Raw genomic sequence first — 27,725 nt, forward strand, 5'->3', positions numbered from 1 at the left:
TAGATGATGGGGCATCATTAATTGTAATATCCAGTCCAAAATTGGATTTTGGGCCGATTGGGCCAAAGCCGGCGGGTCAAACCGGCTTCAGCCCATGAAGAAAAGACTGAGACAGAGGATCGTAATAGTCTTCTTCCTCAGAGTAACGGAGGCGAGATAGGAGCGGGGACATCGTGGCCTCTTGAATGGCCTCTGATTCTGCCCGACCACCGCGAGCATCACGGAGGTGAACGAGCCACAACCATTTTCTTTCTTCCCCGGAGAGGGCTATAAAAGCCCCCGATAGCTCACCCGATCCGAGACCCCCCTCCTCCCTATTTTCTCCTTGCTCTCGGACCAGGATGTTGCCAGATCTGGGCACTCCGGTGGCCTGAAGTTCGCCACCGTCCTCGCTCATGTTGGGTTCCACCTCCGGTATCCTCCACCGGCGCCTCTCCTCGTCGGACTTCACCACCCGCGCCCCTGCTCTCATTAGTGAGGTAAGATCCATCCATTCCTCCTTTTCTTTACTGCCTTTCCTCCTCTCGATCCACTCGGGAGGATAGATCAAATAGAAGAAGAAAGAAAGAAAGAAAGAAGAAAGAAAGAAAGAAAGAAGAAAGGGAAGGGGGAGACTCACCGTGGGCGCCGGCCGCAGGCACGACCATGCTTCTGCAGGTGCCGGCCACCGGCCGCACGCCATGGCCACGGGCTGCGAGCGCGGCCCCAGGAGCGGCTGTGGCCACGGGCGCCGCAGGCACTGCGGGTGCCGTTGGCCCGCCGGGGGTGCCGCCGGCCGCTGCCCGTTCCTCCCGAGCATTCCGACGAGCTCGCCCTCCTCCCTTCACGAGCGAAGAAAGAACAAGAAAGGGAGGAGGAGAAGAAGTCGGGAGAAGAGAAGAGGAGGAGAAGAAAAAAAAAAAAAAGAAGAAAGAAGGAGAAGAAGTTTCGGGAAGGAAAAAAATAAATAAAAAAAAAGAGAAAAGAAAAAAAAAAAGAAGAAGAGAAGGAAAAGGAAAGGAAAAAGAGAAGAAGGAAAAAGAAAAGAAGGAAAAGAAAAGAAAAGAAAAAGAAAAGAAAAAAAAAGAAAATACGTAAATAAATAGTGAATAAGTAGGATTTTAGTCCAAATTATCCGGTTGGGACTTGAGATTTATTCAGGTCCATGTTTAGAGTTTTAATTTAATAATGCATCTGGAACTGTTTGATAGGTACAGAGAATTTGACGGACGAGATTAGGATTGTGTGGGCGAATTGAGGTAAGTAACCCTGGCACTGATCTTATTAATTTAGAAATCACTGTTTAATTGTAAGAATAAAATAAAAATATATATATATATATTGTTATGATGTATTTTCTTAAAAGTAGGATCAAGCATATGATTGCATGTGATTCATGAGTTTGGTTAAATTGCATCCTTCATAAATATTTCAGTATAAATTATGGTTATGATAAATTGCATGAAAATGAGATTTGTGGCATGATTATGAATTTTATACATTACGATGAATTATGGTTATGATAAATTGCATGAAAAAGAGATTTAGATTTGTGGCACGATCATGAATTTTATACTTTACGATGTCATTTGTCATTTTCCAACCTATGTATGAAAGTATGACTTACGAAAAAGAATAATGATTTATGAACTCTCAGATAGCTATGCCTACCTCTAGAAATAGAGGTCAGTCGACCCCTCTGGAGCTAGCATCCAACGAATATGGCCCTCTACCAACGGGTTAAAGTTGGTAACGAATATGAACAAGTTATAAAACTCGTCGACTACGAATACGAGCCCTGTCACGGGATTATAGTGACCATAGCAGCACATCCGTCTGAGAGTAAGATTTATAAAGTATGGATGAATGGCAACATTTTTATATGACTTGCATTATCATATTTATGAACTTGCATGGTTGGAGCATACATTGGTTTATGACCCGATTATATCATCTCTGAAATGCTTTATTTTGCTATAACTGTTATATTCTTCAAATGATGCATTGGCATGAGAAAGATTATGCTTGATCTAATAAGATAGTACATGGTTACTTACTGAGCCGCAAGCTCATACCCCTCCTGTTGTTTTTTTTATTTCAGATAATTAAGGCGATTAAGAGCGGGAAAGAGTAAATGAAAATTGGAGTTGAAGCATAGTTACAGGGATTCTTAAAAGTATCTATGTTAATAAGTTTGGGTTGTAATATTGCAAACTCAAGTATTTGATTTAGATGCTCTGTACTTGCTTCTTTATGATTAGTAAATAAATTTGATCAGATTTGGTCTTATTTCATGAAATAAAATTGTTATCATGGGCTTCGTGCTATTATGGGCAGCAACCTACAATAGCACGGCCGTGTCATAAACCGGATTTGGGGCGCATAATATAAATTAAAAAAAAAAAAATCATGTCCAGATCCGGGGCGTGACATTTAGTGGTATCAGAGCTTAGGTTTAAGATCATTGGGAATTATGGCAATTAAACTATCAGAAGCTTGATTTAAGATCACTTAGGATTTGTGATATGAATGATACAAGAGCTTAAGATTTAAAACTACTAAAGACTGTGGCACAAGTGGCTTCAAAGTTGGAGGTTTAAGATCATTGAGGATTGTAACTAAATTGGAATCAGAATAAAGGTTTAAGAACAATAGGAAATGTGACAGGAATGTATGAGAGCTTAAAGTTTAAGATCACTAGTGATTGTGATAGAAATGTAGAAAATTTTCAGGTTATAATTAAATTAGATTTGACTAATATTAAGTGGAGTACTAGCCATGGAATATTAAAGTATATTGTGATTGTTTGTGTGCTAGTATATAAGTGATTTTGAAAGATCAACTTGATATCGGGTACTGTGGATAATACTTCTAGTTTGAAGTTAATTATTTTGATGACAAGATAGGGTTCATTCATAAGTTGTTTAAGACTTGGACAAGAAAAAAAAAATTATATTCTTCGAGGATGAAATATGTATAACAATTATGCATGAAACTGTTATATAGAAAGAAAATATATTTGAGGATGAGACTTAAGAGTTTTTCCTTTGTTTACTTGGAATATGAAATATTAGATCTTTTCAAATTACAATGCAAAATTGGTATTTTGATTGAAAGTCATTTAGTAAATTTTGAGAATAATTATCAATCTTGAAAAATATTTGAGGCTCAAATGTTCTACTATGGATAAAGTGCAATAGTTTATGATCCTACAATAAATCAATTAAATGAACATTAGTTGATGTTTTGATTAAAAAAAAAAAAATCATGTTGTAGATTTTGGGATGCGATTCAGGATTGGGGAAATTGGAACAATTTAGTTTTTTGGCGGAAAAAAAAAGAGAGTTAAAAAAAAAAATTTCTTATTGGTGGAATTGATCTCAATGTAAAATCATAGAGCTAAATTCTTGAACCATATTATTAGATTTTGGTGAGTCGAATATATATTTATATCAAATATATATATATATATATAATATATATATATATATATATATATTATAAGTCGAGGCTATGAGTTAATTTTGGATTTTGTATCACCATTGGTGAAAAACTAAGGTGATGTCATGAGAGGCCTAAATGAGTTTAACCAAAAAAAAAAAAAGAAAAGATTCGAGATGGTTGAATATGCTAATGAGTAAGTCAATCTAGAATTTTTCAACAGAGCATACAAATAATATTCTTAAAAGAAAAGTCAATATCAAATTGTAGAATGGAATTTTCAAGGGAATCTAGAGTTGGCTTAGCTCGAATTGGATTTAGAATGTGATTACCTGATCATAAAATGGTACAAATATGGCAATTATCTCGAGGGTTAATCATGATCTAGTGTACTTGGAAAGTAAGGATAAAAATTCTGATTGAATATTATATATATATATATATATAAAGAATGATGATGATCTAGGATTCTTAAGAAATTTTGGAGAATATTGATCAGAGTTGCGCAGTGAAAGTGTGGTGGACTGAGTCATTTTAAACTGATAAAAAAAAAAGAAGAAGAAATATTGACTGTATTTGGTAACATGTTATGATAAAGATTAGATTTTTTTTAATAAAGAAAACTTTTGTTAATAAGAGAAGGCGAATACTGTTGATTCTCAGGATAATCATGATATGGCTACGTTATCACTTTGATAGATTTTCCAATGTTGGTATGCTAAGGAAAATCTTGAACATTTCATGACTAGGGTGAGTTAATCATTGATTGCATATGATCTAAATTTCAAGTATCCAAATAAACCATGTGTTATTTGTTCCATCGTTATGAGTTATAAATTAAGCTTCGTGACATATTAAATTATGGTATCAATATCTTGTCTTCTTGGACTTGCTCTTAAGATTTGATGCCAATCAATTTCGAGATAGACCGTTGCTATCTAATGACCATCATTACCTGTTCAATTGGTGAATCACATACCTAGCCATATAAAGACTTGATTCTAAGGTTGGTCATTATCTTTTGAGGGAACATCACCCTACCATAATAAGTGTATCGAATCCATTTTATTTCAGGTTCTACCTGAAATACAATTAATCGATCTTGTTGTGAATCGATCCCAATCCGATCGGGAGTGAACCTACATCAAACATAGATTTTAAGTTAGTCACTTATCTAGTGCTAATCTTGCTAGTTTTTGACAGTTGATCCAAAATTATCTACCACACTGATTTTGATCGAGAAGAACGAGATCTTAAATTATGTTACATAATGAGCCGAGCACCCCTCAATTTGGAAGATAAAGATTTCTTAAATTTCGAGGACGAAATTTTTATTAAGGAGGGGAGAATGTAATATCCAGTCCAAAATTGGATTTTGGGCCGATTGGGCCAAAGCCGGCGGGTCAAACCGGCTTCAGCCCATGAAGAAAAGACTGAGACAGAGGATCGTAATAGTCTTCTTCCTCAGAGTAACGGAGGCGAGATAGGAGCGGGGACATCGTGGCCTCTTGAATGGCCTCTGATTCTGCCCGACCACCGCGAGCATCACGGAGGTGAACGAGCCACAACCATTTTCTTTCTTCCCCGGAGAGGGCTATAAAAGCCCCCGATAGCTCACCCGATCCGAGACCCCCCTCCTCCCTATTTTCTCCTTGCTCTCGGACCAGGATGTTGCCAGATCTGGGCACTCCGGTGGCCTGAAGTTCGCCACCGTCCTCGCTCATGTTGGGTTCCACCTCCGGTATCCTCCACCGGCGCCTCTCCTCGTCGGACTTCACCACCCGCGCCCCTGCTCTCATTAGTGAGGTAAGATCCATCCATTCCTCCTTTTCTTTACTGCCTTTCCTCCTCTCAATCCACTCGGGAGGATAGATCAAATAGAAGAAGAAAGAAAGAAAGAAAGAAGAAAGGGAAGGGGGAGACTCACCGTGGGCGCCGGCCGCAGGCACGACCATGCTTCTGCAGGTGCCGGCCACCGGCCGCACGCCATGGCCACGGGCTGCGAGCGCGGCCCCAGGAGCGGCTGTGGCCACTGGCGCCGCAGGCACTGCGGGTGCCGCCGGCCGCTGCCCGTTCCTCCCGAGCATTCCGACGAGCTCGCCCTCCTCCCTTCACGAGCGAAGAAAGAACAAGAAAGGGAGGAGGAGAAGAAGTCGGGAGAAGAGAAGAGGAGGAGAAGAAGAAAAAAAAAAAAAAAAAGAAGAAAGAAGGAGAAGAAGTTTCGGGAAGGAAAAAAAAAAAAAAAGAGAAAAGAAAAAAAAAAAGAAGAAGAGAAGGAAAAGGAAAAGAAAAAGAGAAGAAGGAAAAAGAAAAGAAGGAAAAGAAAAGAAAAGAAAAAGAAAAGAAAAAAAAAGAAAATACGTAAATAAATAGTGAATAAGTAGGATTTTAGTCCAAATTATCCGGTTGGGACTTGAGATTTATTCAGGTCCATGTTAGAGTTTTAATTTAATAATGCATCTGGAACTGTTTGATAGGTACAGAGAATTTGACGGACGAGATTAGGATTGTGTGGGCGAATTGAGGTAAGTAACCCTGGCACTGATCTTATTAATTTAGAAATCACTGTTTAATTGTAAGAATAAAATAAAAATATATATATATATTGTTATGATGTATTTTCTTAAAAGTAGGATCAAGCATATGATTGCATGTGATTCATGAGTTTGGTTAAATTGCATCCTTCATAAATATTTCAGTATAAATTATGGTTATGATAAATTGCATGAAAATGAGATTTGTGGCATGATTATGAATTTTATACATTACGATGAATTATGGTTATGATAAATTGCATGAAAAAGAGATTTAGATTTGTGGCACGATCATGAATTTTATACTTTACGATGCCATTTGTCATTTTCCAACCTATGTATGAAAGTATGACTTACGAAAAAGAATAATGATTTATGAACTCTCAGATAGCTATGCCTACCTCTAGAAATAGAGGTCAGTCGACCCCTCTGGAGCTAGCATCCAACGAATATGGCCCTCTGCCAACGGGTTAAAGTTGGTAACGAATATGAACAAGTTATAAAACTCGTCGACTACGAATACGAGCCCTGTCACGGGATTATAGTGACCATAGCAGCACATCCGTCTGAGAGTAAGATTTATAAAGTATGGATGAATGGCAACATTTTTATATGACTTGCATTATCATGTTTATGAACTTGCATGGTTGGAGCATACATTGGTTTATGACCCGATTATATCATCTCTGAAATGCTTTATTTTGCTATAACTGTTATATTCTTCAAATGATGCATTGGCATGAGAAAGATTATGCTTGATCTAATAAGATAGTACATGGTTACTTACTGAGCCGCAAGCTCATACCCCTCCTGTTGTTTTTTTTATTTCAGATAATTAAGGCGATTAAGAGCGGGAAAGAGTAAATGAAAATTGGAGTTGAAGCATAGTTACAGGGATTCTTAAAAGTATCTATGTTAATAAGTTTGGGTTGTAATATTGCAAACTCAAGTATTTGATTTAGATGCTCTGTACTTGCTTCTTTATGATTAGTAAATAAATTTGATCAGATTTGGTCTTATTTCATGAAATAAAATTGTTATCATAGGCTTCGTGCTATTATGGGCAGCAACCTACAATAGCACGGCCGTGTCATAAACCGGATTTGGGGCGCATAATATAAATTTTAAAAAAAAAAAATCATGTCCAGATCCGGGGCGTGACATTAATTATGATGAGTTTTCTAAAACTCTTTATGCCCATCTGAATTTCCAGAATAATTACCTTTGGAAAATTCCCATGATTCTTCACACACTCTATCTAGAATATTAGTTGACTCTTTGCTTACCACAACTAGACTTTAATGACGCATAAGAATATATCACATAACAAAATTAAACATGGACAAATGACAACCCATCATATATTAGCACACTATATAATTTTAACTCCCCCAATGTGCTAACAGGTAACCAAACCCAAGCTTCTCCTAAATTGCTCAAACTTCGCCTTCGACGAAGTCTTGGTAAAAATATCAGAGACTCGGTCATTCGTATCTACCTTGACAAGATCAATCCCCTTTTTAAGCATCTTCTCTCTAATGAAATAATGACAAACTTCAATATAGTTGGCCCAAAAATGGAGTCTTGGATTAGAAGTCGACTTAATGGAACTAAGGTTGTCCCAACCAATCTATACTGGCTTATCCATAGGATGAGAGATTTTTATGATAAGAGTAACCTTAGCCAAGCACACTCTTGCGCAGCTACTGTAGTCGCATGGTACTCTACCTTAGTGATTGATAGTGCAATAGTTAACTGTTTGTTTCCTGCTACACCAAGAAATTATTGCTAATCAGTTGCTAAGGATAGAGCTTGAACTAGATCACGATGTTGACGGGCTGCCCGTCCAATCTGTGCCATTGGAACTCTTCACGTAGCATAAGAATGATTTCACAAATAATATTCGCCACCCCGAGCTTCGACGAGAATGTGGGCTAACTCATCTGCAACTTGGATTCAACTAGGGGATCAAATTATCAAGGATTTCCACAATTTTTCAAGTTTTTGTCAAATAAGAAACCTTATCAGTTGCGAGCAGTCCCTGCAGTGTGTGATGCAAGGCATTGTCTGATATCAATTTCTGGTAGACTCAAAAGATATTACTCCCAGATATCATTTCAACAAAGGGGCCAGGCTCAACACATGCATGATCTCCAACATCATGCCTTCTAGGCACAGAAAATAGTTGAAGAAACAAGCACCAAAACCAGATTGCTGTGCCCCTTTTCTTTTAAAAAAAATGAAAAGGAGGCAAGGCGCCACCCAAAATTTTATTATCAAACGAAATGAAACAGTCTGTCTGCTGTGCTCAAAAATAAAAGGGATGGCATGTGGTGACGTGGAACGTTCCTTCATCTAGTTATGCAGACTTCGCCCTCTGGATCCTGGGGCGTTTATCGTCTTTCAATCAAGCTTTAGGGCTGAAACATTGAGCTCAGAACCTGGATTTTTTTTTTCTACGTCCTCGAATTGTGCGGGCTGATTTGGTCTATTGACAATATCAGGCAGTGGCACCAAGAAACTCCAGGTTACACACACGAGTAAGCCTGCAACGTAGACGCTTTGCCTGCTTGCAACGTTAGCTACAGTCTCTACCCTCATAGATTGGCCCTCCATTAAATAGAAATGAGGCCTGTGCATCAAGATGGTTGGATTGCAGTGAAGCTAAATGTAGGTGTAGATAAAACTAATGCTGATCTCCCTACAGGATCCTATTTGTGGAAAAAAATATTTACAATTTTATAAATTTTATACAGGAAATACAATATAGATGGCTGGATCCTACTTCACAAGATCATTTAACGGTCATTAATGAGATCCAGGAGCGAAACCCATCCTTTCGACTCTTGCAAGAGACTCGCAATGAGCAATTGATCTTTCTCTTCTCTCAGATGTAATCTGTATAAGATATCAGACATGTTTTGCATATAACATGCATGACGGGACTTCTTACTTAACCTGAAACAGAGCCATCTAAGATGGCCATGAAGCTCTGGTTAGATTACATTGTGTTAATTCTTAAAATGTTGATTTGGCTTGAGGTCTTTGTCAAATCTTTACCAGTTATGCCGTTCTTGTTACAGTTGTTTCCTAATACAATCATGTTTTTTCAATAAAGTTTTCTTCTGTCAATTAAACTTAAAATCTGGTGTACAGACATGAGATAGCATGCTCAGGTCTTCAACATTAGATGTCAGATTTATGGAGAGAACTGAGGGCTAGCTGTCCAATATCTACATTTGGATTTCTTTAAAACAAAAAAGAAAAGAAGGTTTAAGAAAAAAAAGATTAGAAAAAAAAAGACATTAAAGGTTGGGTATTGGATTTATGTTTAATATAAGGAATCTGATTTTATTTCCGACATGTAAAATTTCTGGTTGTTTAACAAATAAAAATAAAAAGAAAGAAAGAACAAATGGAGCACGAGAAGAAAGAGAAGTAGGGGGAAAAAGAAAATTGAAACAAGACGGTAAAGGGGCAAAAACAGAAAGTTAAAATTGATGGAGGATATGTGAGAAGCGAAAGAAGATTTACTAGTGGATCCTCCTAAAGCAAAAACTTAACTAAACTCAGAGTCCCCTTCATATACTAACACAAAGGCCTTCTCAACGAGATGAGGTCAAAGATTGAGCAGCATATTAGGAAAATAGCAACATAAAAAGAAGAGATTTCTACGCAGCAATGATAAGAAAAATTACAGCAATAAAATTCTTAATTCTCAAGAAGGATTCCCCATAGGTTCTATGCACCTCCTAGCTGTAGATGAATTTTTCAACAAATTCAAATTGAACCTAAAATCCCAAAGTTAGGTGTATCTAGACTCCTAAATATTTGACTCCAGATTTACAAAAGAAGATTCTAAGAACCAACTTCACAATCAACACCCAAATTAGTGATTAAATAATGATTTCTGACAGTTTGACAACTTCTCAGAGAAAAAGCCCATAATTTCCTTGCTTGATGTCCAGTCTGAGCGATTCAGAATGTCATTTGAAAGCTTATCAAATTATCTTTCCTTACTCCTTGGTTTCAGACAAACATTCAAACTACATATAATTAAGCAATCACTCAGTTGTTGCAGTATGAGGGCCAACTGTTTCCTAAATTGCAACCATTACATGCCTGTTTTATCTTGGTTTGCCTTTGGATGCTGTATAGACACAACTGTCTCATCTCTAATCTCATGATTTGTGCCATGCATATAAAAAAGCCTCTAACTCCAAAATAAGAGAATAAAATGTCTCACCTGATAGGACAACTTCACAAGAAAGCCACTTGTGACAACACTTCAAACAACTAAGACTCGAATTCCTTATCTTCAGTAGTTCAGAAACAAACAATTATTTTCAACAAGTTGGCCTTAATTTCAAGTGGTTACAAATTCCAGAAATATATAACAACTATCAAATGATAAAATTTAATTTACACCATGAACTAATAGGTTTAGGCTGACCTGGCTAAGCTAGTATAGCAATCCTAATGGCTTTGGAATCACTTGAAGTAGTCCCTGTAGCTAGTAACTACTACTTGCTGATCATAGATTTAGGTCAAGCTTCACATACATGCACTCAGATGCGATCATTTACTTTAAAAAAAGAAAAAACTCCAATACCTAGGAGAAACAAATTACTTATCAAAACACTAGTTTTCCTCATTGAACCTCCAATTATCAAGAGATAGAAGCATATCAGAGCTCAGCTCCTTGCAGACGTTGGTCATGAGGAGTGACTTCAAGGGAAATAAAGCAAAGCCCACACCAACACTGTCACAGTTTGACTCTTCTGTACCGACATTTCTGGAATGCAGCAGTATCTATGGGTAAACAATCTGTTGGGAATGGGCATGGCGCTGCATCAGCTCCTTGATCTCGGAGCGATTCACAAGGAGTAGGCACCACAGCGCTTGAGACCCCCTCAACATCAGTGCAGTTCCACTTCAGCTTCTTCGACTTCACAACATCCACAGTCACGTTAGACAAGCATATCCCAGTGAAGGGTGCCTTAGGAATTCCCTCCAACTTTCCAGCTATGGTGACGTTCTCGGCAACCACATCACTGTAATTGATATTCTGGACTAGTGGGATTGCATTGGGGTCGTAATTGTCATCAGGATGCTGCCCATAATTTCCTGTCATCCAGAAGACATACTTCATGGTGTTCAAGGTCATTCTTCTCACAAAAATATCCTTGACGTATCCTCCCCTACCGATGGCTGTCTTGATTCTGACCCCGGATTCTGTGTTGATGGCCGTGATATCTTCAGCCCTGATGTCTTGGATTCCGCCAGACATCTCGCTTCCAAGGGCAATGGTGGCGCTGGAGGGGGAAATGCAGCTGAGCCTTCTGATAATTACATGTTGGGTCGGCATGTTGAAGGCAATTCCATACTCATCCCAACCGCTTTTGATGGCGACGCAATCATCACCAGAGACTATGAAGCAGTCCTCAATGAAGACATTGGAGCAGGAGTCTGTAAGGACAGGAAGCACCAAAACTTTTGTTCAAACTTTGGAAAATTATTGTATCTTAATTGTGTACTTCCCCACTAAAAACTAGAGAGGAAATGAAGACACTGGGCTTCATGTGTTATAAGAGATGCCATATAAATTACAGTTTTAAGAGTGATTCTTTACAGCGGTTGTGAGTAGCTGGCTATGATTAACACCAGAAGGTACTAACAATATGTACAGCAAGAATGGATGGCAAGATGGGCATAACCCATGATGATTATGGTTATAAAACTTAGGACACTTGTTTTCAACTGTCCTAATTCTTACACAGAGAGATATTATTTCTTGAGATGAGTTCGATGAGGTCACATCGAGCATTCTTCTCTTCTTTGCTTTCTTTCTCTGTACCCATATCTCTTTCTCTTCTCTTCCTTCTTGTAAATAATTTCTGATCTAATTAATAAAGAGGGGGAAGTTTCTTGCTTCCTCCATTTTCCATCAAAACAAAAGAAAAAAAGATGAGTTCGATGAGGCTGGGTGGAGAAGATGGCGAGAAGGATGCAACCGAAAATTGTTGAACAAGGTGCAAACATAGAATTCTTATTTTCTCAGTAGTGTAATTATCTTTATGTAACAACCTAAGATCTCATCCAAAAAGGCTAACCGGAAGGCATTATTGGGGTTCTTTGATCCTATATAAGTAACCAAGATCTACCCAGCGAATAACCAATGTGAGACTAAATATATGCCCGCATGGGTCATTATATACTCCTCCGTTTAAGCTCTTACATCCTCGTCAGGCTAAGGATCCCAATCCATTCACTATATAGCCTCCACAAGCTAATGCCTATGATAGTCTCCATGAGCTTAAGCGTTATATAGCGACTATAGGCTGGCGCACAGGGATAGCCTTCACGGGCTTACGCATGGAATCTTTATAGCGCCCATAGGCTAACGCATGAGAATAGGCGCCACAGGATTATGCGTGGAATCTTGATAGTGCTCATGGACTAACGCATGAGGATAGCCCCCACGGGTTTACGCATAGAATCTTGATAACGGCCATGCGCTAATGCATGAGGATAGCCACAACGGGCTTACGTTTGGTATTTTGTCGGTCTTGGACTGAGTCATGATCTTGGTTAGTCTAAAGCCAAAAATTAATTAATAAGAAATATGGAAATCATGTTGATGAGAAACAGATGACCTGACAATTGTTGAACAATTGATTAAATTTGATACATATATATATATATATATGTATGTATGTATGTATGTATATGTGTATGTGTGTGTATGATTATTTATAAGATGATAATGCGATCTTTTGTGCAAGTTATTTGTATGAGCTTTTCAAATATTGATACGATATTTATTTTATTTGATATTGCTATTAATTATTTTCTTATTATTTATGGTGTAGCAGTTTAGGATTTTTACTGGGCTGGAAAAGCTTAGACTCTTCTTTTTTTTTCCAGCGTCATAGAAGACATTGACTCAAATAGAAGGGATGTGGAGTTCGTGCAGCCAGTCATTAGTTAGTTAGTTATTTATTTTATTTTGTTGAAACTGATGGAAATCGAAAAATTTGTAATTGAACTATTAAAGAACTATGTAAGTGGATTAGTTTAATTGTTGGTATTGTGTGAATTATGCTCATATTTTAGGCCTAGCATAGTCTCTAAGGCTTTACTCTAGGGAGTGTGCGGCCATGTCATGCGCCCGGACTTGAGTGTTGGGTTCAGGGCACGAAACTTTATTTGACCGTTTTTCACTTGTATATTACATATTTGATGTCTATTTCTTTTCTTTTCTGTTCTTTTCTTTCTTTACTTTTCTTCTTCTTCCTCCTTTAAAAACACATGAGAAGCATATCCAAATATGTTTACAAGAGAGGATAGAGCAGAACATTATATACACACTAGCATGTGCATAACTCATCTAAGTTTCCTGTTAGCATTTTGATTGTTCAATAAACTAAATTTATAAAAATAAATTTTCTAGAAGTAGCAGAAGTACCTGGATTAATTCCGTCAGTATTTGGAGAATCAACCGGTGCAAGAATTGTGACATTTGACACAAGAACATTGCTGCACAGTTCAATTGCTTCTGTCAGCATTTAACTCTGAACACAGTCATGTTAAATCTTTTGTACATTGTAAGGTGTGACTTATGATGGCAAGTAGTTTGTTTAGTTTTCCTTTAGGAAGATGATCAAACCTGCTGTAAACCGGATGAAGGTTCCATGCGGGAGAGTGTTTGAATGTAAGGTTGGAAATAAGGATGTGGTCTGAGTACATTATTTCAAGCAGGTAACCACGAGTGTACTCCAGCTTATCATCGTGGAACTTATCCCACCAGATTTTCCCCTGCCCATTGATTGTTCCATTATCCCCTGAAACATATCACCCAACACAAATAGAAACATGGATTTACATTAGTTGTAAACATCAATCTTTTTCCAAATCAAGATTTGCCGTCTCGATATCAGACCCCGTACCAGTACCACACTAGCACAATGTCGCTACGGTACGGTACAAAATTTTTTTTAGCATACCGAATGTCTGTATGCCATACATACCGAATACCAGTACGAAACCGGTATGGTACGGTATGTCCAACATCGTCCGATTCAAACCTGTACAGGAAACCTTGGTCCATACCAACACACACCATGAAGTAGACAACTAAGACTAGATCTAGCCACCAAACTTTATTGACCAACAATTTGTGCTAAGTTAGGTGGCCAGCTAGATTCGAATTCACCATATTTCCGCACAAAAGAAGGACAAGAATACGACGCATCGCAAAAATAAGCAGCAAAATGGGAATTCATATCTTGCAGAGGCCTTGAAAAGAATAATTGCAATACCTGTGATGACCACATCAGTGAGGTTAGAACCCATGATGAAGTTGCTGTATCTTCCACCAGGCAAGTCCCTTCCTCTCCCATAAGAGGGCAAGGGATCAATAATTGGCCATTCATCGATGTCCTGCAGCACCACATCACGCCATATGCCATAAGCGTTTGTCTATTGTTCAGATATAGCCATGACAAGCACTGTCTCTAATTTTTAATTAACGTCAGGAGTTTTAATTTTGAATTGGCAGTAAATATAAAATCTTGTTTTTTTTTTTCCACCCTTGTGCATTATAACGTCACCTTATATTTCATATGCCTTGAATAGACTCTACGATGACTCTAATTATATTGTATAGGAACGAACAAAAATTCTATAGCAAGCATTGTATAAATAGATCATAAAGCAAAGCCTTCAATATATGCCCCTTCATCACCTTTTCAAATCTTGAAGCATAAGTAATTAATAGAGAAGAGAGGGAGTTTGACAGAGTCCCCTTTAGTTTTCTAGAGAGAGGACTTCCGCGCCTGTCCTCTTCTCCTCCCAAGTCCTCCCGCCGCCGCTGCTGCTGCCGTCCAGGCGCAGGAGGGGGAAGCGGGGGCAAGGCTGGAATCCGAGAATTCAGGGAGGGAAGTCGGGATCTGGAGGGAGAAATCGGTGCGGATGTCGGCGAGGGCAGACGCTGTCATAGTTGGCGAGGAGGACGAGCTAGTAAATCGTTTAGCGGGTAAGGGGTGGATGCCAGGAGCGAGCAAATAGCCTGAGAGGCTGAGACCAAACAGCCAGAAAGGATGACATCATATATATCGAGAAAAGGGCGGCGGCGTGTTCGGCGAAGCAAGATTCCCGGATAGAATCGGAGCTGGCGAAGACGCGGTCGCAAAGGATCCGCTTGCCGAAGACCATGGCCTTCGCGGCGGTGGAGGCAACGCTGAGCCAGGTGTCGTCGAGAAGTCACTGGCGCAGGCATGGCAGCGGAGGAGACAAACTCGGCAGTGGAGAACTGGGAAGGAGAAGAGGAGGCGCCAAAGAGCGGGTTCACAATCGAACCAACCGAAAGTCTGGAATGGAAGCTTGTTAAGAAAATCTAATCTAATCCAATTCACACCCGATAAAGACCTTTCCAAATTAACATGAAATGACAGACGTCGGTGCAGAAAATTGTATTCCCCAAGCGCATAAAGAGTTTTATGCGAGCGTGTAAACAGCAGCTCTTAGAGCAACCCCAAATCGATCCCCTATGACATCATCGTTCGTAAACATGACGCCATACGCTGGTATCGGCATCCGCATAAATATTTTATGCGCAGAGAAATGATCGACAAGAGGAGAGGAAAGCCAGACCAGACAGTCCATGTGACTTTGTGCGTGTGCTTTGTCGGTTACAGTTGTTAGGAGAGCGTGCCTTTAATATTTTATTTTTGAATAAAAATTTTTTTACGACAGGGGGTGAAAAGATCTTTCTATTTTTTATCCCAGCTACAAAGCAGTTTTATATAGATGATTGATCTTGTAACCCATAAATAAATCTATTAATTTATAATATTAAATTCCTGACCACTACATACATCGTGAACATATAAAGTTTTTGTCCCAACGAAATCACTCGTGTGTGACTTGTGATCGCAGTTCGCACGCTTCCGGTGGCAGGGAGCAGCTTGTTTTGTCACACACGTGTTATCCAGAATCTGACACGTCTGCAAACTGTCGAGTCAAATCCTTCCAGTCTGGTATTTTGGGCTCACGATGGCCATTGGCCAATGAACGTAGTTTAGACTTCGGCCTTCAAGAAACCGCCCAAACGGATGCTGACCAAAACGCTAGCTTCCACTTCTTGGTGGAAAACAGGCATGAACAGCGTGCCTAACACCGTACATGGTCCCTCGAGTGGACCGCCATTACCTCACATTCCAGTGCGCTCTCTCTGCACGATTTGATCAATATATCTCCAACCACCAAAGCGTTATAAAATTCCCAAAACCATGATATGTGACAGTTTCGACACGTCTAAAGGAATTTTAGAAAAAGGCTAATTGAAATAAACCGCATATTTATTATACGAATTTTCAACAACTAGAGTTAATGGCCGAGGGACAATTTCTTCGATCCTTCTTATCTATGATCTTCACCGTCCATCCAATACGTTTTCGTTCAGATGGACGGACGATGATACAGTGTATTCTTAAATTAGACTAGAAACTAACTGTAATTGTCTTCTCGGCCCCTAAAAAAAAAAACTACTATTCCCAAGTGAAACAGACTAGGAAAGTGTAGCAAAAAAAAAAAAACAGACCAGGAAGAGAGAAAGCAAACCCGGGAACCACGAAACGACGCCGAGAGGAAGAGAGAAAAGAAAGGAGGGGGTGAGAGCGGTGACCAGACCTGGGAGGCCAGGATTTCGGCGTCGCGGTGGAGGAAGAGGGTGAAGTGGCTGGTGAGATTGAAAGGACCGGTGAGCCACTTGCCAGGGGGCACGACGAGCATCGCCCCGCCGTCGGCGGCGTAGAGGCTGAGATTGGCGACGGCCGCCGCGAAGGCGCGGGTGTTGGAGGTGGCCCCGTCACCCACCGCCCCGAAATCCGTCAGGCTCGCCGTGTAGGCCCGGCAGCCGGGGGCACCCGCCGCCTCCCCCGCGGGCCAGCCTCCGCCGGGCCTCCGGCGGTGGTGGCCGGGGCGCCTTAGCCTCGTGCACTCCGCCGTACTCTTAAGTCCCGCCACCGCCACCACCATCCATAAGATCACCAACTTTAGTACCTGTGTGAAAATTAGAAAAGGAATCAGACAAAGGAAGGAAAATATATCGTTGTTTTATTATGTTTCCAGATCAATAAGAAGAAAAGTTTTTTCTTTTTAAAAGTTATAGTGCAGAAAGGAGGAGAGGAGGGCGTTACGTAGAGTTTTCTTGAGGTATTGCTTCCGAGCAACGCCATTATTAGTTGGGAGAGGAAGACGGCTGCAGCCGTCCCCAGAGAGATGGGGGAAAGCGAGGAAGGAGCGGAGGATTTGGGTGCAGTTTATTATATAGAGGAAATTTGGTTCGGAGAGCGTCGTAAAAGAGTGACACCTTACTTTATAAAAGGTTGTTATCCTCAAATTACTTGTCGGTCTAAGTTTGACACACAAGTCAAATATCTTATATTGCTAATTGTGCATAAGTGGACTCGAAAGTCCTCAATGCTAATCTAAGACATAAAGATGTTAAATATGTAATGTTTATGTAATCGGTAGTAAGACAACAAATGCATGCGATTAATCATAGAAATATTGAATAATTTGGTATGTTCCATTGTACATGCATCAATATGACAGTTGAAAATAGAAGACTTGCATACCCATATAGAATTTGGACCACAAATGATAGATACAGGCCAAATGTGGATTGCAAAACTTGTCATGAATGGGCCATCTTATTTTATTATTATTATTATTATTATTATGCAAGGGGGACTGGAAAAGCGCCCAGTTGCCCAAATTTATTAAAGATGAGAAGGTATTTACAGAAGAGGTGGGTAGTTTTACAGGTATCTTAATTCAATTATTATGAACAAAGTATTATTATATCAAGTATTCTAAAAAGGATGGTTTCTCATTACATCAAGATACCGATCTGTCAGAGAATGGCAGAACAGAAAATCACAAACTAGAATTAATAATTTCCTGAGAGTTTAAAGTTATAGGTGAAGGTCAGAAAATAACATTTCTTCCATGAGTTTCGCTGCCAAGCAACATCATCATGACACCCTATTTTTAAAGCACATGTCAAGCCAGATATTGAAAATATTGTTGGTAAATGTATGAAAGAAATTTCTTTTTCAGCATTCATTTCATTAATAACTAAAGCCGGAAATAACTTACGTAAGAACAAATTAAATTCATTAATTCAATAAGTAGAGAAGGATCCAAATCGAAAGCAAATACAGCATTTATATATAATCTCACCCGAGCACAGCTTTTTTTCTTTTCCGATGGACAAACACAAACCCAATTTGCTTCTTTACTTTAGAGGTAAATCAAGCAAGCATGAGTTAACCCAGAACATTTCTTTGTCGCATAGCTGCAGGAATCCTTTAAACACGGGGAATATAACAGGGTCCTCCCACATGGTGCCCACCTTTTGCGCGTTCTTTAGGCGGCAGCATGCACGACCAGCTCAATACTTAGACGACTTAAGCTGCCGTCTGAGCTCCGGCTCCTAAATACATTTATTATAATAAGTTCCAAAGTAAGCGTCCAATATATTTGGGCCCTCAATATATTTGGGAGTCTCAAATGTTACGTATCTTTATAGCTATAAATGTATTGAAGCCTCCAAATCTATTTATGTTGAGACGTATCTTTTACCTAAAAAAAGTTATTATCTCTTTCCTTATTTTTGCATTGAGGCCCCAAATGCATTTATGTTGGGGTTTTTGAATTCACCTTAGCCCCCAAATACATTGAGCTGCTTCTGGTGGCATGCCATTCTCTCATACCCCACCCACGTAGAATGGGAGAGGGCATGAAGAGAGACCGACCAACAACCTAACAATAACTCTGTTTTAGACTTACACATTTGTCATTCATAGACAACCGTAATATTCCATGATTCCAATTCATTTCGTCGCTTGGACATGCTCCCCCCCCCCCCCCCCCCCCCCCCCCCCCCCAACCCCAATTTTTTTTTTAATATTAATAAAAATAATAATATTTTGTGCTAGTAGTACTATATATATTATACTGTGATATAGTATTTTCTATCATATTATAATATTTACGTAATATAATTTATAATATAAAATTAAAAATATGGGTAACTTTATAATAGTGAAGTTTAGGATCACGAGGAATTAGGTAGTTCGAATATGGGTACAATAATTGAGAAGTGTTTTATATATCTTAACTCGGAAAAAAATAAGGACGGAGTTGGAGGTTCCTTGATTCCTTCGGACCTCATCATACTTCCATATCGTTTAGATATTGGTGCACCAATTCGCACACATGTATGCAAAGCTCCATAATATAGTAGTGTTGAAGGAAAAATGAATTGCCCAAAGCACGTGGATACATCGTCGGCACGTGATGACGAGTACAACAGCAGTGACCCTCGAGGTGCCCGACCTCAGAGCTCGCTGCCTTGCAGTCTTAGTCTCGGTTAAGCTGAGCTCGATCGACCTCAAGCCCAAAGGAGACCCAGTCAAAGGACGAAGTAGACCTCTCCACTCCACCAGAAATCAAGCCCCTCTCCTCCTCATCCGGGATCCAATCCCGCGATCTCCACCCCAGCAACTGTCAATGATTAAATGCGCACGATCTCAACGGACCTCCAACCAGGCTATCCATGGCAACTCATTAATTCACACGATCTCATCCAATCATCCACGTCAACTCATTAATTTACACGATCACGTCCAATCATGACGGTAACTCATTAATTCGCACAATCACGTCCAGTCACAGGTAACCCCTATATCCCTCTTATAAAAGGGAGACCTTTTCTCCTGAGAAGGGGATCTTTGGATGCAAGATCTCTATCTATCTCTCTCTTTCTCCACAAAAAAACCCTCCTTCTGACTTAAGCATCGAAGGGCCGGCGTCGGAAATTCCTGCCACCAGCTTCTTGCAGCTCCTTCGGAGGATGTAGCCCGTCGATGCACCATCTACCGGAGCTCCTCCTTCTCAGCCTGCGGTCGCTTCCGAGTCCAATTTCTAGCAACAAGTAGCACCTCTTTAACTCGTCGTCCACATGGATTACTCACTCGAGTATCCAAACAGTTGGCCTGGCTCTGATTCAATTGTTCAATTGCTATCCCTACATTTAATTCTGATCAGGGGTATCGTTGTTAGCTCAATCTTGAAGGGCGTGAGATGTTTCGAGCCTTGGTTTGCCTTCAAATGATGTCCTTTCTTTAGTGAATGGGCTGTGCTTCTTTTTATGGTTCGGAGCCTAAAAGGCCTCACAATATGTCTATAAATATCAAACAGATGCATAAACCAGACATAATATTAATTTTGCCAAAAATATTAAATTATTTTTAAAATAATACATACTTATGTTTCATGGATAATTTTACCTCGCACCATGCGACACAAACTGGCTGAATATTTTATATATATTTTGAATATATAAATAGCCACGGCGATCAACCGAATTTAAAGTCCGCGCAATAATGACGGTCAACATCTGCTTCTTCGGAATATCTGCAGAACTTTGGATGCGCTTGTCACTTTTCGGATCATTCATATCTTTCGAAAAGTGAATAGAGCTTATTTTCAGGTTGCTTTTTCCGTTGCACATTATTCAAAATTTTTTTTTAAAAAACTTTAAAATTATTTTTTTCTCATTTTTTATTTTTATTTTTATTTTTTTATTATCCTAGATGCACTCACGTTGGTTTATGTATGTATGTATGTAAACATATTTGTTTAGTTTAGATTATCGCTCGGGGACTACTTAAAACACAAGGGTATAGTTCGCCACATGGCATCCAGGTCCCAGAAGCTTCGCGAGCTCTCTCCTGTCTTCTCCACCGCAAACTCGAACCCCAAAAATTTATGGAGACCCGTTCTCTTTTTTGTTCCCCTTGTTAGCGATTTGGCTCGGCAACCTCGTCATCTCCTTCAAAGATATTAAACCATCTCAGGTATTTACCCTTCTGCGGCTAGTCCTTTGTGTTCTTTTTTTTCTTTTGTTTGATTTAAAGGGAGGCAAATACCACCCATAATTTTATTATGAACAAGTGTACAAAAGATGAAATCTGAGAGGATATACAGCAGAAAGGTTTTGCCCTTTGAAGAATTGCAGTATATATATATAGACGCCTTGTATTCCTTTTGATTTTTTATTTTTTGTTTGGTAGAACTAATTTTGTATTTTCTATAAATTTTATCATCTGCATACTTTTGGAATTTCATGCTATGATTATGATTGCTTATGATTATTACGAACATGGGCACAGTCCATAATGTTGGCTTTATGTGAATGTGAATCCTATAACCTCTCTTTTCTTTCCTTCTTTTTATACTTATTTTTTCTTGCGTCTTTGCTTTAATTTCCCCTTCTTTGGGGAACATAAGTTTATAACGTTGCGAAAGTTTCGTGGAATGTAAGGAAAATGTTTGACATAAATAAAAATTAGAAGTTGGAGACAGATTAGTGGAATATAATACGAATAATTCTTAAGATGGCAGCGATGTTCAAACGTTGCATTTTACGCGGCAACAAATAATTATGCGTTCTGTGAAAGAAAATCCTTGAGAATTTGGTTCGGAAGTTTTTTTTTTTTTTATAGAGATTCTAGTTTACAGTATGTGATTTAGATGCTCTAAAATTAAGAAAATAAGGATTCATTGGTATGATAAAATGTGAGGCACGTTTGTGTAACTCGGATGCAGATATGATCAAGAGTTCACATTTATGTTTAATGTAACCAAGTGTTGTTTCTTTTTAATATTGGAAAAGATTAATTATAGCTACCAAGAGAAGGATCTTTTATATAGTTAAACATTGTTTTAATTGATTAAACCAAAAATGATATGTCTAGCTCACAAAAGTGAAATTTCTTGTAGAAATAATTGGTCTGTCAATATATAAATTCATATGAATGAGTCAAAGATATGGATGGAAATTGTGATAAAGAATATGGAAATTGTTGGAACTTTAATGCATGGCAATTGAGGATTCAAAAACTGACCCAAATAGCTGGGACAAGATGTGGTGGGTAAGGTTATGGTTACCTGGATTGAGTCTCATAAATTTTGGGTCTAGCCTTTTTTTCAGGTTAGTCGTTAGTCTAACGACACATACTGGCCAATGCAACAATTCCAGAGCGTAAGATGAGGTGCTTGGACTGTCAGAGTTCCAAGATGTGAGCTGTCTGGCTGATACATCAAATTTCAAATAACTTTTTCCATGTGAAAGATATAGAGTTAAGAAACCCTGTAATCTGGATCTTAATATGGATTAAGAAGTGTAAATTTTGTATTTAGGCTTGAATACTTTTCTTAATTTAATGGTCAGACATATTTCTGATTCATACTAGAAGGCAACATGTACAGATGTAAAAGATGGCAAACAACCTTCTAGTCAAATGTTTCATTAAACGAAATGTATCGTGCACAAGAAAAGGAAATTCTCAGAATAGATGGAACAAAATGATTGTTTTTGCCATATAACCTACTGACAAGCTGTACTCTATGAGTGAGACAGTAATGTCTAAACAATCCTTGCATTGCCATTTGCTGCGAGTATTAGGTCTACATAGCAATCATCTGCTCCCATTTTTATTCAATAGTTGCTTTCCAAATAAGTATTTGCCTTAATATTCTTTTTCTTAGTAATTCCCACCCAAAGTCTGTGCTGGATGGTTCTTTTTCCGATTTACTCGTACTGAACTCTGTGCCAATTAAATAATATCAGCAAAGCTTGTTACATGACCTACTACTTGGTCTTGTATTGCTTCCTTGCATCGTTTGATGTTTCCATCGTTTTTTCTTCCACTGAAGTAAAACCTTTAGATTAATATTTGGTTTGCTATCTGCCGGATAGTGTCTGTAGTTTTCAAATTATTATTATGTTGTAGGAATGCTTATTCAGCAACTGAACTTCTTCACAGGTGAGTTTTAAACAGCTCAACCTAAATGAGGGGAGCCACCACATTACCTGCAAAAAATATTCTCAATAGAATCTATCCAATGGGAGGGACTTGGAGTAAGTGATCCTTGTCTTCTAGTTGTTTCAGATTTTGAATATGCTTGATTCCTCTCCTTTGACTAGAATTACTATATAAACAGGACTCATGACAGTTTCAACCCCGAGTAGGCATGAAAAGAATGAGCCAAGGGAAGCAGGTAAAATAACAAACAATGATGTTGAACCAGTGGTTGCCTTCAGCAAGCCACCTTTACCACCTGTCTTTGGCCCTTTGGTTGTTCTCTCATTACTGGAAATGTCAAGCAGCGATGGAGAAGAAAGTTAACAAAAGCTTTGAATGGCATTTGCATAGTGAGCTTTAAAATGGTTTTGCAGTACCCTGAGTGCATAGCTTAGCCTTCGACTACATACATCCAAACATTGGTGTGGTGTGCCACCAGTGGAAGGATCAAGGGCTCTACCAACATCTTATAGATCTAAATAATAAAATAACTAGTATATCAGGCTTTTGCAGGAAACCTACAACTCAAGTAGTGGGCATGAGTTATTATTACCTGTAAGCTGTGTTTTTGACAGTATGTCAATCTGTTGATAATGTAAGTGAAGGGACATACTCTTAGCCAGTGCAGAAAATTTGTCAAATAGTGAAATGATGATCTTCAGCATTTCCTGAATTTCCAGCAAGCAAACAAAGCTACATCAGTATATTGTAGTCATAAAAACAATCATGCATTGAACTTGAGAATTAGCCTTTGCCGGGTTGCAGTACTGAGCATCTAAACTTTTTTCTTTTTTTCTTTCTTTGAGTTGAAATGAGCTGAGGCTCAAAAGTGTTCATTAAGACCCGGAGCATCTAAACTACTATCTGATTTTATAGGCTTGCAGGTGCAAAATGTTCTGCAATACATATGAACATGTCATAATCATTAGATGAAAAAGATTGTGCCGGGTGTGATCATAAAACTAATGTGTCTGTTGCTCGTAGTAAAGGCAAATGGATATCGTGGCTAACTTGATAAGCAGCTTCTTGCCTTTTTTTCTGGCATTCTTGGGTCATTCTATCAATGCGAAATGGCAGCGTTTCAGTTCTCAGAAGAAATGATGCATTTTCTGCAAGCAAAGCTCAGACGTTCAAATTGTTTAGTTCATTTCTTTTGAGCACGCAATTTGAAGAGATAACAGGGAGTATGGATGGGCAAAAGTATGTGAACTTTCCTTCTAATGGTTTGGAAATATGACAAATCCTCAAAGCTGCGGTGGTCGGAAACGAACTGCTTTATTTTATTTGGGTCCTTGTAATTGATATACGAGTAGAACATCGAATTAAATCAGATGGAGAGGAAGGTGTGGAATTCTTCTAAGAATGAGGGAACCGTGGCCATGTTGAGCTTGGAGCACAGGGTGGTCTCCAACGCCAATGGAATGTCCGTCCTATTCAGGTATGCTGCTGTTCCCTTGTTTTTATGATGGAACCATCTCTCTGGTTTGAGAGCAACGGAGGTGGGACAGACGCAGGGTGGTCAAGAGGAACTGCCATGAATATTTTCACGGAGTGTTGCTGCACTGAGAGCTGGGGTTGGATAGAAAGGAGAAGCCATTCAGCGGCGAATGTTAGATGATATAAAACTTTGGTGCAGAAATGTTTGGTTGGTTGCTGAGTGCCTGATGACCTGTTAGGGAGGGAAATAGAAAGGGAGAGGTAGGAGTCCACAAAGATGGAAGGATGTTCGTACTGCTGTTCCAGTCTATCTGCTAAGCCACTAGGGGGGCGTTTGGTAACCCCAATAGGATCATCACGGTGATTTAAGATCTCCGGTGATTCGAATATTAGGATGATTTGATCCCCAGTGATCTAAGATCAATATGTTTGGTAGGTTATGGCCCAATGATTAAAAATTTTCGAGTATCCATGAGTAACTTGTTTGGTATGGTACGGAGATCCAAAATCACTGACCACATAATACCACAAATATTCCTGATATATCTTAGATGGATTTTTTATGTGTTTTTAATTCTCATGAATTAAAAATGTAAGTTAATATACTAATTTCTATAATAGCTTCATAATTTTGTCACATATTCTACTTTTAATACCCTTTATCATATATTTATTAATCATATAAAATATATTATAATAAAATATTAATATATTTATCAATATATTAATTATTAATATATTCTATAAAAATATATTTGTTACTCCTATAAATTATTAATCTTATAAAAATATGTTATTTTTCATTATAGAATTAATATTTTTATAAATATAAAATATAGTAACATATTAAATATTTTCATTATATAAATACAAAATATAACAATATATTTCTACTATAATTTAAAATTATCCTTCAATAATAATAGCATAATAATATGATTAGTAATATATTATAATATCATTTATATTATTAATATAATATATAATATCAACATAATATTATATATATATATATAACATTGACGTAATATATTGATGATATGTTGATATATCAATTTTTTTGCTAACTTGAGGGGTATTTTTGTCTTTAACTTTCAACTCAGGATCACTACCCTGGGGTAATGTTGGATTTCCGACCTCAAAGACGGGTATCCCATCACTGAGTTGGGGGATGATTGAGGAGTGAAGGTGATTTAAGATCACCGCCATATAGGATCACCGTGGTGCAACCAAACGCGGTGATCTCATCACCTCCACCCACATCACCTTTGATCCTGAAACGATCATCCCATACCAAACGCCCCCTAGGAGAAGGCTTGGCGGTGTAATGGCCAGCGGGGTTGGTTGCTTCCATATGATCAACGGGGGTTGAATTGCAGCAGTATTTGGCGTATCTCATGCACACGGTTTATCCAAGTTGAGGAGCATCTAATGTTTGGTTGTGATGATATCAATAACTAATATATTTGAAGTAAATCAGATAAAATGTACTAAACTATTATCATTTTTAAACATGGCGTGTTTGCTTCTTTCTCTACATTGAAATTGGCACGATAGAATTGAGTAGTGTTTCATGGACGTTTCAGAACAAAGAGGGAATTAGCTTGCCCTTCCATACGGATGACAAGGCGCAAATCAAGAAATGGTCTGATATTTTTTTTTTCAAAAAGTATGGAATAGAAATGGATGATTGCACCCCCAAGAGTTCTTGTTATATATGGAGAGATGTTCTTAGTAATAAGCTTGTCAGATCCGCTGGATATTTCAGATCCGCTCACACCCGGGACTTTTGTGCTGGGTAGATCGGAGGGGAGGGATGAGAAGTTCTGGCAGGGATTTATGTATGAAAGCTTACCTGCTCCGTGTCCCAGATGCGGTCGGATTGGACACTCGTCGGTGGTCTGCGAGTTCCCACTCCCGATGCCGATGGGGAAGAACTCTGTGGTGGAGGAGCCAGACCGGGGGGAAAATGCTAAAGGGAAGGGCGTAGCAGAGGCTCCCCCGCAGGTGGTGAGGAAGGTGGATGGATCCGGTGAGGAAGGCATCTTTGGTCCGTGGTTGGTTACCAACCGACTAGGCTTCCGACAGGCACCCTCGGCGGCTCCCCGGAGGACGGAGAAGAAGGAGAGTGCGGCGAGGAAAACCTCCTCGCCTAACCCAAGCGGCGAGCTGAGGCGAGCGGGTGATAGCACGGTCCCTACGGGCTCCCCGATTGATCTCGAAGGATGGCAGAAACCCACGAAGGTGGCCCGCCGGAGGACGCCGGAGAAGGACGTCTCCGTAGCTGGAGCGGGTGCCGCGCCGGGTGATCTGAGTCAACCCGGTTTGGGTTCGGGGTCGGGCGCCGAGTTCGGTTCTCGGCCGGAATCAAGCCGGGCCGAATTCGACTTGGCCCGGGCCGAGGCGAGGCCTAAGTCAAGTAATGGCCCGAGCCCAGGTGGGTCGGGCCCCAGCCCGATGAAGCGGGCCAGAAGCCCGCCTGGGGATCGAAAGCCGTTGGGCCCGATGGTGGCTGCTCCCTCTCAAGTGTCCGGCCGGGCGACGCCCTCGACTTCGAAGGCCGGCCGGTCGGTGCTGACCGCCCGTCGGAGGAGCAAGAGCTCCCCCCCACCGTCTGCGGCAACCCGTGGCCGGCCCCCTCGGGTGGTTGATTCCAGGGGAGCTGCCGACACTTCACTTCGGGGGGGCGTGGCTACCGGATTGCGGCTGGCCCCGGCTTTCTCGGTGGCGGCAGGTGTGCCCAGTTCCGGGGTGTCGGGGGTGGCTGGGGAAGCGCCGGGGGTGACGGAACTGAGGCGCGGCGGAGCGAAGGACAGGTGCGACGATGGTTCGATGGAGCTGGCTGCTTCTGCGGATGGATCCTCATCCGACCCGTGCCAAATGGCACGAACAGTGGACGGCTCTACTCTTAAGGTGAAGTCGCCATGGGGGAAGGCCTTGAGTGGGGATTTGGGGGTGGCAGTGGAGAACTTGGTCTCAGGGGGGCAGCAGGGTGAGCCTACAGGATTGGGCTCCGAGAAGGTGGATTCAGCGTGCCAAATGGCACAGGGGGAGCAGGGGGAGCAGCACCGCCGTATTCTGGTCCAACTAATGGCTTCAACTAAGGGGCAGTCCAGTGTTGATCAAGGTGGTGTAGGGAATACGGAGGGGGGAGTAGGCTGCAGCAACAGCTCCAGGGAGGTGGGCTGTGCGAACTCCTTGGGTGTTTTATGAAGATTATATTATGGAACTGTCGTGGGGCGGGGAAACCTTCTTTTGTCCCTGCTTTTCGGAGGTTGGTGCAAATGCACAATCCCGACATCTGTGTGTTATTTGAGACTCGGCTGTCCGGAAGGAGCTTACAGAAAGCTAGAAGGGGGTTACCGAGATCGTGGGGGTTTTATGCAGTGGAGTC

At 40.0% G+C, this 27,725-nt stretch overlaps 2 protein-coding genes and 3 long non-coding RNA genes across 5 annotated transcripts; 4 read left to right on the forward strand and 1 right to left on the reverse strand.

Annotated features, from left to right (window-relative positions):
• The first annotated feature begins 41 nt into the window (after window positions 1–41).
• On the forward strand, window positions 42–2,346 carry LOC120110839. Its single transcript, XR_005511962.1, has 3 exons — window positions 42–479; window positions 1,191–1,238; window positions 2,081–2,346. It is a non-coding gene; the product is annotated as an uncharacterized LOC120110839 (long non-coding RNA).
• Window positions 2,347–3,589: 1,243 nt separating this feature from the next.
• On the forward strand, window positions 3,590–6,973 carry LOC120110840. The gene is made up of 3 exons (XR_005511963.1): window positions 3,590–5,226; window positions 5,898–5,945; window positions 6,786–6,973. It is a non-coding gene; the product is annotated as an uncharacterized LOC120110840 (long non-coding RNA).
• Window positions 6,974–10,254: 3,281 nt separating this feature from the next.
• Window positions 10,255–17,279, reverse strand: LOC103721626 (probable polygalacturonase). The gene is made up of 6 exons (XM_008811897.4): window positions 17,156–17,279; window positions 16,647–17,018; window positions 14,276–14,396; window positions 13,624–13,798; window positions 13,423–13,493; window positions 10,255–11,423 (listed from the first exon to the last, which is right to left on the reverse strand). Exons 1-6 carry the CDS (start codon window positions 17,192–17,194, stop codon window positions 10,720–10,722), a joined length of 1,482 nt encoding a protein of 493 aa, XP_008810119.2. The 5' UTR covers window positions 17,195–17,279; the 3' UTR covers window positions 10,255–10,719.
• A 3,439-nt stretch (window positions 17,280–20,718) lies between these two features.
• On the forward strand, window positions 20,719–23,658 carry LOC103721628. The gene is made up of 3 exons (XR_606336.3): window positions 20,719–20,884; window positions 22,856–22,950; window positions 23,034–23,658. It is a non-coding gene; the product is annotated as an uncharacterized LOC103721628 (long non-coding RNA).
• A 2,599-nt stretch (window positions 23,659–26,257) lies between these two features.
• On the forward strand, window positions 26,258–27,544 carry LOC103700143 (transcription initiation factor TFIID subunit 4-like). The gene has a single exon (XM_008782109.2). It carries the CDS (start codon window positions 26,258–26,260, stop codon window positions 27,542–27,544), a length of 1,287 nt encoding a protein of 428 aa, XP_008780331.2.
• The last annotated feature ends 181 nt before the right edge of the window (window positions 27,545–27,725 follow it).

This window comes from Phoenix dactylifera, chromosome 5, assembly GCF_009389715.1.
Source record: "Phoenix dactylifera cultivar Barhee BC4 chromosome 5, palm_55x_up_171113_PBpolish2nd_filt_p, whole genome shotgun sequence".
In the NCBI taxonomy this organism is placed as follows: Eukaryota; Viridiplantae; Streptophyta; class Magnoliopsida; order Arecales; family Arecaceae; genus Phoenix; species Phoenix dactylifera.